Source organism: Polyodon spathula, chromosome 5, assembly GCF_017654505.1.
Source record: "Polyodon spathula isolate WHYD16114869_AA chromosome 5, ASM1765450v1, whole genome shotgun sequence".
Taxonomy (NCBI): domain Eukaryota; kingdom Metazoa; phylum Chordata; class Actinopteri; order Acipenseriformes; family Polyodontidae; genus Polyodon; species Polyodon spathula.
This window is the reverse complement of record NC_054538.1, coordinates 18821059-18839028: the sequence shown is the minus strand read 5'-3', so window position 1 is coordinate 18839028 and position 17970 is coordinate 18821059. Positions and strand designations below refer to the sequence as shown.

Sequence of the window (17970 nt, the reverse complement as noted above, 5' to 3'; positions counted from 1 at the left end):
CAGTTTATTCCTCACTGACAAATTGCATGAGTTCAAAACATGGGGCACATCAGTTTTTATTCCACAAAATAATTGTGCAAGTTGCATTTTGGTGTGACTTCCTCCATAAAATCTGGTAGTATGTACAGCAATCCGGCTCTGGTTAGCTCCCTGAAATCAGTGTTATCTTTCAGGCTATAATGCATCATGAAGGTCACATGGATGACGGGTTAACACTGTCCAGATCCCAACATGAGGAGTCCCGGACAGCCCGGGTCATTCGTAGCACTGTCTTCCTTTTCAACAGATTCATCAGGTACAGTACAAGCCAGATCCATTTAAATGGACCTGGGGCCAATGTCTGTTCTGTTTGAACAGTCCTAATATAGTATATTTGTTAAGCAAGCAAAAACACAACAGTAGGAACAATTTAATTTAAAAAGGGTGACATCTATTTTTTTTAGTTTATTTAAATATATATATTCTACCATATCCCACATCTGTAGATCAAGATGCAGCTTGAGGAGCTTTGTTTGGATGCAGATGTAGGTTGCATAACTAATATGACAGATGTAGTTTAGAGAAATGTGGAGTCCTTACTCCACCTTACCCATTAACTTTATAGTTGGAGGGAAAAAAGAAATTCATGCAACAGATTTAATGCTCACAACCTGATGCAGTATATGCTAAATATTTTCTGAAATGTACCGTAATCTTTGTTATTTCTATTTTGTTTTTATCACTTTAGGGGTCTTGATGCTCTGAGCAAGAAAGGAAAATCATCCAGCATAGATTTGCCAATCGAGTCAGTCAACCTGAGTCTGCAGGACTTAATTGGCTATTTCCAACCACCCGATGAGCATCTAGAGCATGAAGACAAACAGAACAGGCTACGAGCGTTAAAGAACCGACAGAATCTCTTCCAGGAAGAGGTAGCTAGCTGAGTGCAATCACAATCCTTAATATACTGTAGAGAGGTGTGGGGGTGGGGTGGGTCACCACCCACCCACCCCCACACCCAACCCACCACAAGGTGGGGGTGTGGGGTGGGTGTGGGGGTGGGTGTGGGGTGGGTGTGGGTGTGGGTGTGGGTGTGGGGTGGGGGGGGGGGGGGGGCTATTTTCAACATAAAACATAAAATCAGTAAGAAGGCATAGTTTTTGACCTAGACCCTGTGTGTGTTCTTTCTAGGGTATGATTAACCTGGTTCTTGAATGCATCGACCACCTACATGTGTACAGCAGTGCTGCTCATTTTGCTGATGTAGCTGGAAAAGAAGCAGGAGAGGCCTGGAAGTCTATACTAAACTCATTATATGAGTTACTGGGTAAGAATATACCGAAGTGTTTATAAAGTATCTTGATCAAATTACACTTGACATGGTGCATGGGGCAATGCATGGTACTGAGATATTATAAATGAGGTTTCCAGTCTCTTGACCAAATAACAGGCTAATATAAACACCACAGAAGATACAGAAAGCCCTGTCTGATGAAATTACAAACTGGCAATAACACAGATTTGTCCAGATGAAGGTGGAACTACGACATTGCATTTTGCATCATTAGTAGGGATGCTGCAGATTTAACACATACCAGTCTCTTGTGGGTAATGTTATGTTTAGCTACCATTGAGTTATAACAGTTTCTTAATTATCTTCAGTGGGATTATGCTGCAAATCAGCTATTTTAAAATCATGAATTGTCCCTATTTCTATCAAATTGATTTTGCAAGAATACTAGGCCTGAGTTTTCCACCCTTCAGCATTTGAAAGTATTTTACTGTTCTAGAGAACGTAGACTTTAAAAAAAAAAAAATCTGTGTAGATTATGTGTTCAGATACTACTTGGTTAATAAGGAACACAAACAAGCTGCATACAAATAGATTTGTTCTCTCTTTCAATTTATAGCTGCCCTGATAAGAGGAAATCGCAAAAACTGTGCTCAATTCTCAAGCTCTCTCGACTGGTTAATCAGCCGGCTGGAGAGATTAGAAGCATCCTCTGGTATGTATTCATTTAGACAACGTCATAAACAGGTTGCAAATGTATTAAATTAAGGATTCATGATAGTGTGTGCAATCCTTTGAGGGGGTTGTGTGCTATGTTACTCTTATATTGAATTAATACCAATACCAATGTTTTGTGTTACTGTGTCTAAACTATCTGCCATCTTGATCACAATCCAGCTCTGCTGAATCCACATGCTTTAGGGTAGAGTAGAATAAGGTAAAAATATAGAGTCCACACATAGGTAACGTAAAATATTTAGCTTTATTAAATTGAAGAACTGATATTATACTTTAAACATCATGTTTTTGCTTGTTCAATGATAAAAAAAAAATGTCGGTCTTTAAGGTTACAGCAAACTGATAAAAATGCATGGATAAAAATCAGTCACCCTCAAAAAGAGAAACATTTGAAAGTATAATAACGTTGCTTAGAAAGGTGGTTTAATTAAAGTATTATGATACCTGTATTTTTGATGCATTATGTGTACTTTAAGCTTATCTTTCATAACAAATAACATTGATATGCAGTTCTGACCACTGTAGAAACAGGACTAGATGGCAGAAGGCACTGGCAGATTAGAGTCAAATCCTGAAGAAGCTGTTTGAAAATAAAGTTAGAAAAAAATACCTGACTTCTTCTAGCTGTAGTTGATGCCCTCTCTGTGAATACATTCAAGACTCCTAGATGTATAATTGCATTTTAACAGTAGTCTGACTACACTTACATAAATGAAACTTGACCAAAATGTCTCTAACTACAGTTTCACTTATATATTTTTTACTTATTATAGTCATTGCAATTCACTTTCCAAATACCAAAACAGTATAGCAAATAAAACATCAACATCCTTAACATAAAATGGGTGGACATTACTGAGGTTTGAATCCCAAGCCCTAATAAGAGCAGAGCTTTCTTTATATTTGCACACCTTCAATTTATTATAATTATGGGACAAACATTTGTTATTAGACTATTTACTGCAATTCATATTCATTTACTTTAAGTAGGGGCAAGCAGCAAGTCTGTTTCTAAATTGAAATCATTTACATGGGCTACTTTGCTGAATATGTATGATATTCTTACTGTTTTGAAAGTTTTTTCATAATAAAGTTGTTTTTGGAGAAGTCATTGAGTATAAAACAGTAACTCATATTGTCGATGTACACCTGTCTTACTGTACTGAGCCTGTGACTTTGAGCCGTCGAAACGATACACACTATAGGTTATATATATATATATATATATATATATATATATATATATATATATATATATATTCACACACACACACACACACACACACACACACACATACATACATACATACATATGTATAGTATATATATATATATATATATATATATATATATATATATATATATAATATATATATATTTGAATAAATTATTGGAGAAAGACGGCTAGTTCCAAACCAGTTCTTAGTATGTTAAAATAAGATTATAATTATCTGAGAGATCTCAAATCTATACAGGTCAATTGAATAAATCCTGCCTTGAAATTCTGTGTTAATCAGAAATTTTTTTCAAATTTTTCGTTATTATTTGTGCCTTTCAGGAGACGCAGTGATTGCTTGTTGCTTGCAAAGGCTGCTGTGACACCCTTCCAAGCACAGTGTCTCCTGTTTATCATGTGTGACGTGACTAGCTCATGATTCTAACAACCAGAAAATAAGGAAATCATTGATATACAAGCTAAAAATTGTTTTTTTGTAAAAGTAAATACAAATGGATAAAAATAAAACAGGTTTCCTCACAAACTTGGGTTATTTCTTAATAATGTGAAAAAAAAAATTTATTTAATTAAAGAGTTACAGTGTAGTAAACTATAGTACACTTTCCTGGAACAGTAAGGTGTTTGCAGACACATTTGGCTCAGATTACATTATTACTGACATTGAAACCGTAAACAGCTTTCAGTGGGAGCTATTACAGTATTTAATGAATGGAACATGAAAATGCCACTTGTGCTTTGTACTGCATGCATCTGCTTAAAGTTAAGCATGGCCAGGTTGATTTATACACCTTTAGCGTGGAGCACATGTCCTGATATAAGCAAGGAATATTGTTCAGTTGTTAACAAAAAGCACCCAGGGGAATTTATATCCAACATCTGGTTAGAATAATAAATACTGGCAAATTGAGTTTTCTGAGAAATAATGGGATATGCTTTGCTGGTGAAATATTGGTGTTGCAATTGGGCTGCAGAACAAAAGGTGTCTGTGTTACTGTTCATCTGGTTATCTATTATGTATTTAGCTCCTGCTCAGAGAATTTATATCGCCTGTCCTTGCATATCAGACTAAGGGCTCATTTTACTAACAGGCCCTGTCTGACAATCTGGCTCTACAGCAATAGCAATTGCCCTTATCAAGTGATCTTCAGGGCCTCTGCAAAGGCACTGCAGAGGCAATTTAATGGTTCTGTGCCAAGGCACAAAGGTACTGTAGCACAGAAGTTACAGTACATTGGTGTAAGCCATTGATTGTACCAGAGTGATTACATGTTCATATAGTATGGACAGAAACATATTAGACCTGCCAATGGCATTGCAATAGTATGTAATGAAATGTACCAGTAATCCATAGCTGTACCTTGGAATCATCAATCAATATGGTTCCTTAATGGTATGCGCTAGTAGTATAATATTAAACCAATAGTAATAGGGTGTTTTCAAAAGTTGGTAAAATAATTATTAGTATTGTATCATATTGGTTTCAGGATTTAATCAATGTGATCTACCTATATTTTATCCCAGTAGTTAAAGGTTCGTGGTAAGATATTGGGATCTATTCAAATTTAATGAATAAATCAAGGTTTTATGTTTGTGACTAGGGCACGTTGTGTATTAATGTGACACAGTAATTGGAACATATTTATGGATGTGTTTGTCAAACTTTTTTTTTTTTCAGGGATTCTGGAAGTTTTACACTGTGTACTTGTGGAAAGTCCTGAAGCTCTCAATATTATCAAAGAAGGCCATATAAAATCTATAATTTCTCTTCTTGATAAACATGGGAGAAATCACAAGGTAGGCATCAGTTATCACATACAAGTACAAAGGGAACAATGGACATTAATATAGACTATATTATAAATCATTAGATTGTAACAGCTTTAAAAAAATTAAAATAAAAAAAAAAAAAAGTTTACAATACATTTCGATAAATGCCGTTGTGGAATTCTGAACTTTTAAAAAACAAAAAATACAATTGGCTGCTGATAGTGGTATGATTTGTAAGTAAAAAGACGCTAGTCTGCATGTCTTCAAAATGTATGTGTTCACGTGACATGTCATGTGATCCACTAGACCTATAAAGCTTTGTGAGAGTTTTCAGCTATTCAGCTACAAATATGAGAAAGGCGGCGACTCAGCTTTCGAAGGGGTATGATAGTGGGTAGCCATGCTATTCCTCATGCATTGGCTACATTTTTAAATGCATCCATCAAGGCAGTCTTCTGGGTTTTCCTGAAATGACGAGGTTTGCAGAAACCATTGCAAGCAGGTCATGCTGCAGGACAATGGCCCCAATCACATCATCCATAACTACTGGACAAGACACATCTGCTTCCACCTGATCAATGCACAGGAAGCTATGTATTATATGTATCAGGGCACCCACCACTAGCCAGATCTCCATGACTCCACTGGCTTACTACCTAGAATAGCATAAATAAAGAGTTTTTCCATTTAATGTGATGTCATTTGCCATGATTCTGGTCATTCCGGCATCTGCTCACTGCCTACTTCCCTCATCCAAACATTCCCAAATAACCTGTTGTGCAAAGCCCCATCTAATATGCTCCAGTAGAGGACTAAATGGAATTAAACTGATGTAAAATAGAAGAAAGTCTTGGTACTCTCAAATATGTGATGTTATAGGCTTCAAATCTGAAGGGAAAATTAGTATTGAGATAACATTAATAGATCATATTTCACTTCTGTGTTTAGATACATTTCTCATCTTGAACTTGGTATGAAGCTCTCACTAGTATTACAAGATGGAGGACAAGAATTAGCTGCTGTGTGTTTCCAGGTGCAAGACAGAGGAATAAAAGATTAAAGCTTTAATGGACAATTGGGCAGTATCATGGACAACAGAAGTGCTGTAACACTAGTTTTCACACATTTTGTATGCAATTTGTTTTTCTGGCTGGAGCTGTGGCATGATTTCCATGGATTGACTTTTGCAACAGTCAGTGTTGTGTGACACTCTGCTGGTACAGCTACTGCTAACACCTGCTGAGGTAGTGAGGCCATGAGCTTGACAAAAACACGGCCTTTTGTACAGAGGTTAAGGTCACTGGTTCCTCCAGGGTAGAACTCGAGACCTTAACCACTCTGTTATCCAAACTAATTTGCATTTAGCATAACACCTGTTATTTTTGCATGTTTATCAGAAATAAATAAATAAATAAAAGTTTGCCAGCAGGGCTTTTTTTGTTGGGCACTGTTTAGTTTCATTAGCTTTATTAACAGTATTGATATCAAAGTTATAAACGCAGTTAGAATTGACAGCAAATTAGTGCTCAAATCTATTTTCCTTGATGTTTGTCCTAGGTTTTGGATGTATTATGTTCCCTGTGTGTGTGCCATGGTGTAGCTGTGCGTTCCAACCAGCATCTCATCTGTGACAACTTACTGCCAGGAAGGGATCTGTTGTTGCAGACACGTCTTGTCAATCATGTTAGCAGGTAATTCAATTCCCTTGACCTCTTCCAGCATGGGACTCCCTTATAAAAGTATGATAAAGCATGAGAAAGCATAAGTAAGCATGTAAAGCCCAGATATGTTGTATGGTAAAGTATATTAAACCCATAGCAAACCAAGGTAAAACTATTGTAAATGCATAGTATAAAATAGGTAACGCATAGAAAACACGCAAAATTACCATGTAAATTTACTATGATAAACTTTTATAAGAAATACTGTGGGCTTGTTTGGTCTAAACTTCATATTTTAAAAAGACCAAGAACAAACAGAAAAACCTCATTAATTTGGCTTACCTGTCATAATAATAATAATAATAATAATAATAATAGCCCCATTGCACAGTGTTATGGTGTAGCATCCCATACAAAAAATATTTAAAAAAAAAATTGTGTTGTGGTTGGTATTGCATGAAATGCTAACGAGTGGATTCAATAAAAAATAAAATAAAATAAATAAATACAGCACCACTATATGATCTGTGCTATGTCCCTGTTCTATGTCATATTCAATCAAGTTATTGGTATTTCCAGTTAGGGTTTAGGTAACAGCACAGACAGCCTCCTGTGTATGGAAGTTTAACTAAGTAGTGCCAAAGGACAAGGGCAAACACTCAGACCATTAACTCTACCCATTAGTAACAGTATGAGGTATAATGGTACTCTAAGAAAGTTTAAATTCAGGCTGTAATAAGTTCATCTAAGTCTTGTTTTCTGTGATTGATAATATTTAAAATGGTTAATGGGAAAAAATCCTCAGTTCCATCGCCATGTGTTTATTTTGTCTTTGTTGAAAGTAATAGAATAAGAGACCTGTGGCAGGCTGGCGAGTGGATAGAGGCCCAGAGACAGACTGCAGTTCAAAAAAATAACTATTTTATTATAAATAAACAAAAATAAAGTGCACAAGGGCAAAATAACATACTCAAACACAAATAAAGCAAAAACAAAACTCACAAAAATAAAGTTTCCAGGCTGGGCAATGCCTTCACTGGATTTAGAAAATTCAAAAAAAAACCACAAAACAAACACCAACCTGCTTCCTCAGCTCCCTCTCCCCAAATGAGAAGCAGAGGCCTCCTTTTATATCAGGTGGCTGGGCGCTGATTGATCGTTAATCAACCTAATCAACTAATCAACCCCAGCCACCTGAACATAATAAACCCAGGCAGGTAGGGGAAGTTAACCCCATCCCTGCCAATTTCTAAAGAGCAGAGCTTTGCTCTGCCACACACCTCCCCCCATGTACAACGTACACCGGCCGCAATCGGCCAACTCCCCCCTCCCCCCCCCCCCACCCTCCTCCCCCCAAGAGTCCAATTATGTCCCTTGGGTGGGCTGTTATGGTGGGTGGTGGTGGGCGGGGTTGATGTCGGAGCCCCCAAGCCTTCTTTGGTTGAGGGGGCCCCGAATCTCCAAGGTAGCATGGCGACGGCGGCCCGGCTCCCTCTGGTGGCGGAGGCGGCGACGGCGGCCCGGCTCCCTCTGGTGGCGGAGGCGGCGACGGCGGCCCGGCTCCCTCTGGTGGCGGAGGCGGCGACGGCGGCCCGGCTCCCTGGTGGCGGAGGCGGCGGCGGCGGCCCGGCTCCCTCTGGTGGCGGAGGCGGCGGCGGCGGCCCGGCTCCCTCTGGTGGCGGAGGCGGCGACGGCGGCCCGGCTCCCTCTGGTGGCGGAGGCGGCGGCGGCGGCCCGGCTCCCTCTGGTGGCGGAGGCGGCGGCGGCGGCCCGGCTCCCTCTGGTGGCGGAGGCGGCGACGGCGGCCCGGCTCCCTCTGGTGGCGGAGGCGGCGACGGCGGCCCGGCTCCCTCTGGTGGCGGAGGCGGCGGCGGCGGCCCGGCTCCCTCTGGTGGCGGAGGCGGCGGCGGCGGCCCGGCTCCCTCTGGTGGCGGAGGCGGCGGCGGCGGCCCGGCTCCCTCTGGTGGCGGAGGCGGCGGCGGCGGCGGCTCCTCCCTCTCGGGCTCTGAGAGCGGCGGCGGCTCCTCCCTCTCGGGCTCTGAGAGCGGCGGCGGCTCCTCCCTCTTGGGCTCTGAGAGCGGCGGCGGCTCCTCCCTCTCGGGCTCTGAGAGCGGCGGCGGCTCCTCCTCCCTCTCTGGCTCTGGGAGCGACGGCGGCTCCTCCTCCCTCTCTGGCTCTGGGAGCGACGGCAGCTCCTCCTCCCTCTCTGGCTCTGGGGCGACGGCGGCTCCTCCTCCCTCTCTCTCTGGGAGCGACGGGAGCTCCTCCTCCCTCTCTGGCTCTGGGAGCGACGGCGGCTCCTCCTCCCTCTCTGGCTCTGGGAGCGACGGCTGGGACGGCCTCCTCACCCCTCTCTGGCTCTGGGAGCGACGGCAGATCCCCTCCTCCTCTCTGGCTCTCTGGCTCTGGGAGCGACGGCGGATCCTCCTCCCTCTCTGGCTCTGGGAGCGACGGCAGCAGATCCTCTTCCCTCTCTCCTCACTCCCTCTCTGGCTCTGGGAGCGACGGCAGCTCCTCCTCCCTCTCTGGCTCTGGGAGCGACGGCAGACTCCTCCTCCTCCTCTCTGGCTCTGGGAGCGACGGAGGCTCCTCCTCCCTCTCTGGCTCTGGGAGCGACGGCGGCTCCTCCTCCCTCTCTGGCTCTGGGAGCGACGGCGGATCCTCCTCCCTCTCTGGCTCTGGGAGCGACGGAGGCTCCTCCTCCCTCTCTGGCTCTGGGAGCGACGGCAGCTCCTCCTCCCTCTCTGGCTCTGGGAGCGACGGCTGGATCCTCCTCCTCTCTGGCTCTCTCCTCCCTCTCTGGCTCTGGGAGCGACGGCAGCTCCTCACTCCTCTCTGGCTCTGGGAGCGACGGAGGCTCCTCCTCCCTCTCTGGCTCTGGGAGCGACGGCGGCTCCTCACCCCTCTCTGGCTCTGGGAGCGACGGCAGCTCCTCCTCCCTCTCTGGCTCTGGGAGCGACGGCAGCTCCTCACCCCTCTCTGGCTCTGGGACGGCAGATCCTCCTCCCTCTCTGGCTCGGCGGGCTCCTCACTCCCTCTCTGGCTCTGGGAGCGACGGCGGATCCTCCTCCCTCTCTGGCTCTGGGAGCGACGGCAGATCCTCCTCCCTCTCTGGCTCTGGGAGCGACGGCAGCTCCTCACCCTCTCTGGCTCTGGGAGTGACGGAGGCTCCTCCTCCCTCTCTGGCTCTGGGAGCGACGGCAGCTCCTCCTCCCTCTCTGGCTCTGGGAGCGACGGCAGCTCCTCACCCCTCTCTGGCTCTGGGAGCGACGGCAGCGACTCCTCCTCCCTCTCTGGCTCTGGGAGCGACGGCAGATCCTCCTCCCTCTCTGGCTCTGGGAGCGACGGCAGCTCCTCACTCCCTCTCTGGCTCTGGGAGCGACGGCGGCTCCTCCTCCCTCTCTGGCTCTGGGAGCGACGGCAGCTCCTCCTCCCTCTCTGGCTCTGGGAGCGACGGCAGCTCCTCACCCCTCTCTGGCTCTGGGAGCGACGGCGGCTCCTCCTCCCTCTCTGGCTCTGGGAGCGACGGCAGATCCTCCCCCTCTCTGGCTCTGGGAGCGACGGCAGATCCTCCTCCCTCTCTGGCTCTGGGAGCGACGGAGGCTCCTCCTCCCTCTCTGGCTCTGGGAGCGACGGCGGCTCCTCCTCCCTCTCTGGCTCTGGGAGCGACGGCAGCTCCTCCTCCCTCTCTGGCTCTGGGAGCGACGGCAGCTCCTCACTCCCTCTCTGGCTCTGGGAGCGACGGCAGCTCCTCCTCCCTCTCTGGCTCTGGGAGCGACGGCGGCTCCTCCCTCCTCTCTGGCTCTGGGAGCGAGCTCTCCTCCTCCCCCTCTCGGCTCGCGACGGCAGCTCCTCCTCCCTCCCTCTCGGGCTCTGAGAGCGGCGGCGGCTCCTCCTCCCTCTCGGGCTCTGAGAGCGGCGGCAGGCTCCTCCCTCTCTGGCTCTGGGAGCGACGGCGGCTCCTCCTCCCTCTCTGGCTCTGGGAGCGACGGATCCTCCTCCCTCTCTGGCTCCTCCTCCCTCTCTGGCTCTGGGAGCGGCGGCGGTGGCTCCTCCCTCTCTGGCTCTGGGAGCGGCGGCGGCTCCTCACCCCTCTCTGGCTCTGGGGACGACGGCAGATCCTCCTCCCTCTCTGGCTCTGGGAGCGACGGCGGCTCCTCACCCCTCTCTGGCTCTGGGGACGACGGCGGCTCCTCACCCCTCTCTGGCTCTGGGAGCGACGGCAGCTCCTCACCCCTCTCTGGCTCTGGGAGCGACGGCGGCTCCTCACCCCTCTCTGGCTCTGGGAGCGACGGCAGCTCCTCGCCCCTCTCTGGCTCTGGGAGCGACGGCAGCTCCTCACCCCTCTCTGGCTCCCGGGAAGGCGGCTCACCCCTCTCTGGCTCCCGGGAAGGCGGCTCACCTCTCTTTATTGGAGTGACCGGTGGATCTCCCATGTCTACCGCCAGGTAATTAACCACCATGAGGGCAACCTCTGGGAAGGAGGCCGGGTGGTGCTGTTCCTCCCACTGTTCCCACCTCTCCCCATCTCGACGCCACAGCGTGTTGATAACTATGGGGAGATCGTGGACGAGGTCTGCCTCAGGGTGCATCAACCAGTCCCAGATCTCCTGGGACGGTGGTGAAGGTGGTGGTGCTGGAGGTAGTGGGGTGGCCCCTGATGCCCGGGGTGAACACGGCACCTCTTCCTGGGCCTGGTTGTAGGGGCATCCTGCCCAGTTGTGGCCGTCCTCCTCACACCGGCCACACCAGTTTGCCGGTGGCACGTCTGGGCAGGACCGCCAACGATGGTCCTCCTTCCCACACCAGGAACACCAGGGGAAGAGGCTGGCCGGGTCCTCCAGTGGTGGCTGCAGCAGCTTACATTTCTTCAGCTGCTGCTTGTCCTGCCTTTTCCACTGTCTGCTCTTCTTTCCCATTTTTTTTTTTCAAAAAAAAAAATAAAAATAAATACTGCTCTGAGCCTCTAGGTGGCGCTATCCCACTTCTGACACCAAATGTGGCAGGCTGGCGAGTGGATAGAGGCCCAGAGACAGACTGCAGTTCAAAAAAATAACTATTTTATTATAAATAAACAAAAATAAAGTGCACAAGGGCAAAATAACAGATACTCAAACACAAATAAAGCAAAAACAAAACTCACAAAAATAAAGTTTCCAGGCTGGGCAATGCCTTCACTGGATTTAGAAAATTCAAAAACCACAAAACAAACACCAACCTGCTTCCTCAGCTCCCTCTCCCCAAATGAGAAGCAGAGGCCTCCTTTTATATCAGGTGGCTGGGCGCTGATTGATCGTTAATCAACCTAATCAACTAATCAACCCCAGCCACCTGAACATAATAAACCCAGGCAGGTAGGGGAAGTTAACCCCATCCCTGCCAATTTCTAAAGAGCACGTCTGGGCAGGACCGCCAACGATGGTCCTCCTTCCCACACCAGGAACACCAGGGGAAGAGGCTGGCCGGGTCCTCCAGTGGTGGCTGCAGCAGCTTACATTTCTTCAGCTGCTGCTTGTCCTGCCTTTTCCACTGTCTGCTCTTCTTTCCCATTTTTTTTTTTCAAAAAAAAAAATAAAAATAAATACTGCTCTGAGCCTCTAGGTGGCGCTATCCCACCGCGTGCCACCGGCAAACAAGACCAATTAAACTTTTTCTGAGTAAAACCATTTTGAGAATTAAGTGCTTTGTCGCTTATAAAAGTATACCATAGCAGAATCATAGCAAATACAATACAGCATTGCGAAAGCTTATATACTGTGGTAAACTTTAATAAGGGAATGACATACAAGTAGCATAACTTGTTAATGTAATCTTTGTAGATTTTTTCTCTGTGTTTTTGTGCCTCATTTTCCAAGATAATGCTACTGTCGCTAATACTTGTTCCTGATTCTAACATTCAGGGGTACATCTAGACAAACAACAAGTCAACACCAAGAAAGGAAGCTGCATATGCAACCGTATTTTAATAATGGTTTTACCACAGTACATTAATTATTGATTTTGTCAGCTTCACAGTTGATTGCATTGGCAAAGCACATTTTATACAGTGCTTGTTTTCAGGTTATGTCGTTCCCAACAACGATTACTTTTGAAGCTGAATATAACCATTCAAAAATCCAAACCAATATTTGTGAAAAGGGATTTTTGATGTGCTGGTCAGGGTAATCCAAACAATTGAGTTCCAACGCTTGATGCTGTTTATTATTTTTTAGGTTGGCTTGAAATCCCTTGATAATAACAGCTGTTTCCTTTATTTTCCATTCTACGTGCATTCATTAGTCCAACGTATATTTTTGCATATTGCAAAAAAATAAAAAATGCACATGATTGATGAGGAACTAATACTACCAATCGACATGTGCAATGAAATGCTGGGCACCAGTGCTGCAGAAAAGTTAAAGACAGTTCCACTCTCCAACAATACAATTACTAGACAGATAGATGATTTATCCCAAGATATAAAATGCCAGCTTATTGAATTTATGCAATCATCAGCAAGTTTTCTATACAGTTGAATGAATCCACAGACATTGCTGGTTGCGCTGTACTTCTGGTGTTTGTATGCTACATATGGGGGGGGCGGGGGGGGTGACTTTCATGAAGAACTTTTAATGTGCCATGAACTTCCGACAAGATCCACATCACAAGACATTTTCAGTGCTTTGGATAAATACTTTCAGTCTCAAGGGCTGAAATGGCAGAACTGTGTGGGAATTGCAATGGATGGGGCTGCTGCAATGACTGGTAGGAAGTCTGGCATTGTAAAACTCATGCAGATCGTGCCCCTGGAGCTGTGTGGCATCACTGCTTCCTACACTGTGAAGCTCTGGCATGTAAGAAAATGTCTGCTGAACTTCACAATGTTTTAATTAAAGCTGTCAAAATTGTGAATTATATTAAGACCAGTGCTTTGAATTCTTGATGCTTCCAAGCTCTGTGTTCTGAATTAGGAGCCGATCATTAGCAGTTGTTAGTACACACTAAAGTGCGTTGGGTCTCTCGTGGAAGGATGCAACAACGTCTCTTTGAGCTTCGAGAAGAAGTGATCTTTCCTTAAATGAAAATAGACCCCCTCCTGCTGATGTTTTTACTGATAAGAATTAGCTTCTGTCATTGGCATAACTTGCAGATTTATTCACACACCTAAACCAATTTAATTTAGCCATGCAGGGAAAAGGTGGTAATATTTTTGAACATTACTGCAAAAACAAGGCATTCAAAGTAAAATACACCCCTGCTGAACTAATAACTGATTCTAAGTGTTTTTGGACTGCAAAACCATAACGGTTACCAAGAAGCAACTTTTTTGTTTGTTTGTTTGCTTACAGTTACAAAGGAGACACTTTTTTTAATACATACGTTTAAGGTGCTTTTGGCTACAACAATACTTACATTTATAGAAAATACAAGTAAAAAGTGTTACATTGAAGATTTTAAGGCATGAAAGGAAGAACCCAGCTTTCTTTTCTTTTAAACAGTGTATAATAAGCAGCCTCCTTGACATGTTGTCAATATGTTATGAGTGGTACATATATTATTTGTGTCATAGGTTGGTTGGTCATTAAAATATTGTGAGCACTTCTGAGGCTGTATTTTATGAACTTATGTTGAGTCTAATTTAGTGGAACCTAAAACTAAAGCATTGGGTTCAACACAAGTGGATCTGAAATGCTGTTATTATTATTATTATTATTATTATTATTATTATTATTATTATTATTATTATTATTATTATTATTGACTGCTTTTTCATGGTTTTTAATTTATGTAGCATGCGGCCAAATATCTTCCTGGGAATCAGTGAAGGCTCTGCCCAGTACAGAAAGTGGTACTATGAACTAATAGTGGATCATGTGGAAACCTTCGTAACAGCAGAGGCCACTCACCTGCGAATAGGCTGGGCCTCCACAGACGGGTATTCTCCATATCCAGGGGGCGGGGAAGGCTGGGGCGGCAATGGCGTTGGAGACGATCTTTACTCCTACGGGTTTGACGGTCTGCACCTGTGGTCAGGTAAGACTTTATTTATGTATTTTCAGAATTCCTGGCACGCAATTCCTTTTCCTTTAAGAATTTGTGTATGTGGCCTTTATCCAAGCTTACACTGTCCAACTGAGAGTAGCAGGTAAGTGCATTGCAGTTATTTGCATGTACATTTATCAGCATGCAAATGCTTTACAAATATAGTTACATGGAATTTCCCTATAATAAAGGTGTGGAAGGGTGGTGGGTAATTCACTGACTCAGGAGACAGACAGGTGAACTTGACAACACCGCACAGGTGCCCAGTTTTATTTCAGAGGTGCTTTGGGTTTCTTTAGCCCGCAGAGGGCGCTGTTGGTCCGTGGTCTGCTTACCAACTATGGTAAACAGAACCACGGGAATACCAAGCAATGGTAAACAGTCCAGGTGCACTTGCAGGTGCTTCAAAACAATAATGCAAAAATCAAAGGCACAAAGAAACAGGGAAAATAAAACGGTAACAAAACTACAAAGAAAAGGTGCTGCCCGTGCGACCTGGATCACCGACCTACGCTGCAGGCTAACTAGCCTGCTTGGATACAATATTCCGGGATCTGCCCAAGGGTTCCCCGCCCTCACTGTCTCGCTCTGAAACACTCAGTTTCGTTCTCTCCTGACTGGTTCTCGGTCCTGGACCAGCGCTTCCGCACTCTCGGCGCGTTTAAAAGGGTAGACGTGAGGAAACAGCAGAGCATTATCTTATAGGGCTAACAATCTCCCAAGACTTGCCTCTCAGCCATTCAGAGAGGTGGAAAGTCCACACACCCACTTTCCCACCTCCCCGTGTCAGTGCCATGACTCACAGGTGGTTATTGGACGACTGCCGCCTTCTTCCTGCAGCACTGTGAACACGCCAGCAGAGTCAGCACAGATCTCCCCCTGCTACAAAAGGTTATATTACTGTACACTATTATTGGTTGTTTACAGAGTAATAATGCACATTTATAATATTAAAACATGTACAGATATTGTTTATGTATTATTCAGTGTCACTACCCTATTCAATAATTCTGACATTAAGAATCCAAGTATGTCAACACATCAGATTATTACTACAGTAGTGGTTTTAGGCTTATACATTAATAAAAACAGATCAGGTATGTATTGATCAAAATGATAATAGAGACAGATAGTTTTGTTTGCTTCTTGCTGTAGGTGTTAGATAATTACTGCCTTTCTCTTCACCATAAATGTAATACATTTATTTGATTTGAATTAACCAGACACATATTGGATTAGGCAGGAAACTAAATAAGTGACATGTTTGCTTGTCTAGGAAATCTAGGGCATTAAAAGAGGTTGTGTTTGTATTAATAGGATAAATGGTAAATCCTTTTCAGCATTTAATATTGTGCTATTGTATGTTGTTGCCTTCGTCTGTTGTTGCCTTTGTGTGCATTTCTGTTTGCAGGCAATCAAGTGTAAATGTCACAGGTAAAACAAAAACAGACCCCACAATGTGCTGAATCTACATAGTGAGGTTCTTACTGTGGCCAAGTCATAGACTAATTACTATACGTTAAGTAATACTAGCTAAAACATCTTGCTTGGTAAAAAGAAGCATAAAGGTCATGCTTTGCAAAGTCATCAATCAAGTTCAAAACATACATGGCATCCACCAAATCAGAGATGTTTTGAACATTGTAATTGAAAGATGGAACAAAAAGTAGAACCTTAGTTTATAGATAATTCCAAAACATCCAAGTCTGCACCTCAGAAAGACAGCTTGTAACTATTTTGCTTATGGTGTCTAATATAATTTATTTCCCAGGCTGCATTGCCCGGACAGTAAACTCACCCAATCAGCACCTTCTCAGAGTCGATGATGTGGTCAGCTGCTGCCTGGACATGAGTGCCCCGAGTATCTCGTTCCGGATCAATGGGCAGCCTGTTCAAGGCATGTTCGAGAATTTCAACTCAGAAGGCCTCTTTTTCCCTGTTGCCAGCTTCTCTGCTGGAGTAAAGTTAGTAACTTTATTAATTCTGGTCTATAACTCATAAACACTGTAGCACAACAGTTATTACCATGAAATCCATCAGTTTCACTGTGAGAAGTGTTTGTCCATAATTGTGTTGTTGAAGTCATGGACATGCCTGTTAAACAGAAAGCAGAATTGAAGAGGTGAATTTATTAGTGCTTTGTAGAGTTTCTGTAGAAAAGAAGCATTGTTTGCAAAACAGTATTTTTTAATGCTGAGATTTGTGGTTGAGTGCTTGAATTTATAACACTGACAACACTCTCTGTTTATCATTGTAATTACAAGTCTGTTTCATATGTCTACAGTTGTGAGCAACTTAGGGAGTGGGCGGGTTTAAAGTACGAGTTGCTCGAGAGCATTGTTTTTCAGAAGTTGGATTTCCTTATTGGTACGGTGTTGATGGCTACAGGGATAAGCCCATTTGTGGCCTCCCCAGTTAGGTACACACAACGGTGGCGATGTTGGCTCCAGGGATCAACCGAAGTGCGGCCTCCCTAGTGCTTCAGCATGGCAACTGTCTGGAATGGGCTTGGTGGAAAGAGTTTGACGGTGGAAAAAGTGGGCACTGGGATTCATGCACCACAAACGCATGGGTGCTCAAAACTGTCAAACAGGGCTATGCCCTCTCTGAACCGTCACTATCTGCAGTCACTCAGGCCGACTACAACTAGGCACGCTGCTAAGCAGTGTCACCAGGAGAGAGGTGATCACAACGCATGCATCCAACTCAGGGCAGGGAGTGTAGCAACCCCCTTGGAAGGGACACCACATCAATATTTTGGAGCTGCAGGCAGTTTTTCTGTTCCTGCAGAATTTTTTGGAGGAGGTAAGAGGGAGACATGTGTTGATCCAGACAGACAACACATTCGCGGTGGCCCACATAAATCACCAAGGAGGTCTACGGTTACCCAGTTTTCAATGTTTGGCCCACGGGCTTCTGCTATAGGCATATCAACACCTGCTCTCTCTATCAAGGCAGTTCACCTGCCTGGGGAGATCAACTGGGCTGTAGACCTACACTCCAGAGGGGTCCGGAGTGCTTCAGCGTAGAGACTCCACCCAGAGATAGTGGCTCTCATCTGGAAGAAATTTGGGGACCCACTGGCCTCAGTACTTCTCCATGAAGCACGAGGACTCCCTGGGTATAGATGCTCTAGCCCACCAGTGGCCGGACCATCTTCTGTATGCATTCTCACTGTTTGCACTGCTCCCGTTGTGTCTAGAGAAGACCAAACTAAACAGGGCCCAGGTCCTTCTAAATCCCTGTTCTGGCCCAAATGAATCTGGTTCTCTTCG

At 45.0% G+C, this 17970-nt stretch overlaps 1 protein-coding gene across 1 annotated transcript in view; it reads left to right on the top strand.

Moving 5' to 3' along the window:
- LOC121315498 (ryanodine receptor 2-like) overlaps positions 1-17970 on the top strand; it is a 247360-nt gene that overhangs the window by 128694 nt on the left and 100696 nt on the right. The window contains exons 13-20 of the mRNA XM_041249629.1: positions 174-295; positions 728-911; positions 1171-1306; positions 1890-1985; positions 4921-5039; positions 6570-6703; positions 14445-14686; positions 16467-16659. Coding sequence (XP_041105563.1) covers positions 174-295; positions 728-911; positions 1171-1306; positions 1890-1985; positions 4921-5039; positions 6570-6703; positions 14445-14686; positions 16467-16659 — 1226 coding nt within the window. The remainder of the gene's footprint in view (positions 1-173; positions 296-727; positions 912-1170; positions 1307-1889; positions 1986-4920; positions 5040-6569; positions 6704-14444; positions 14687-16466; positions 16660-17970) is intronic.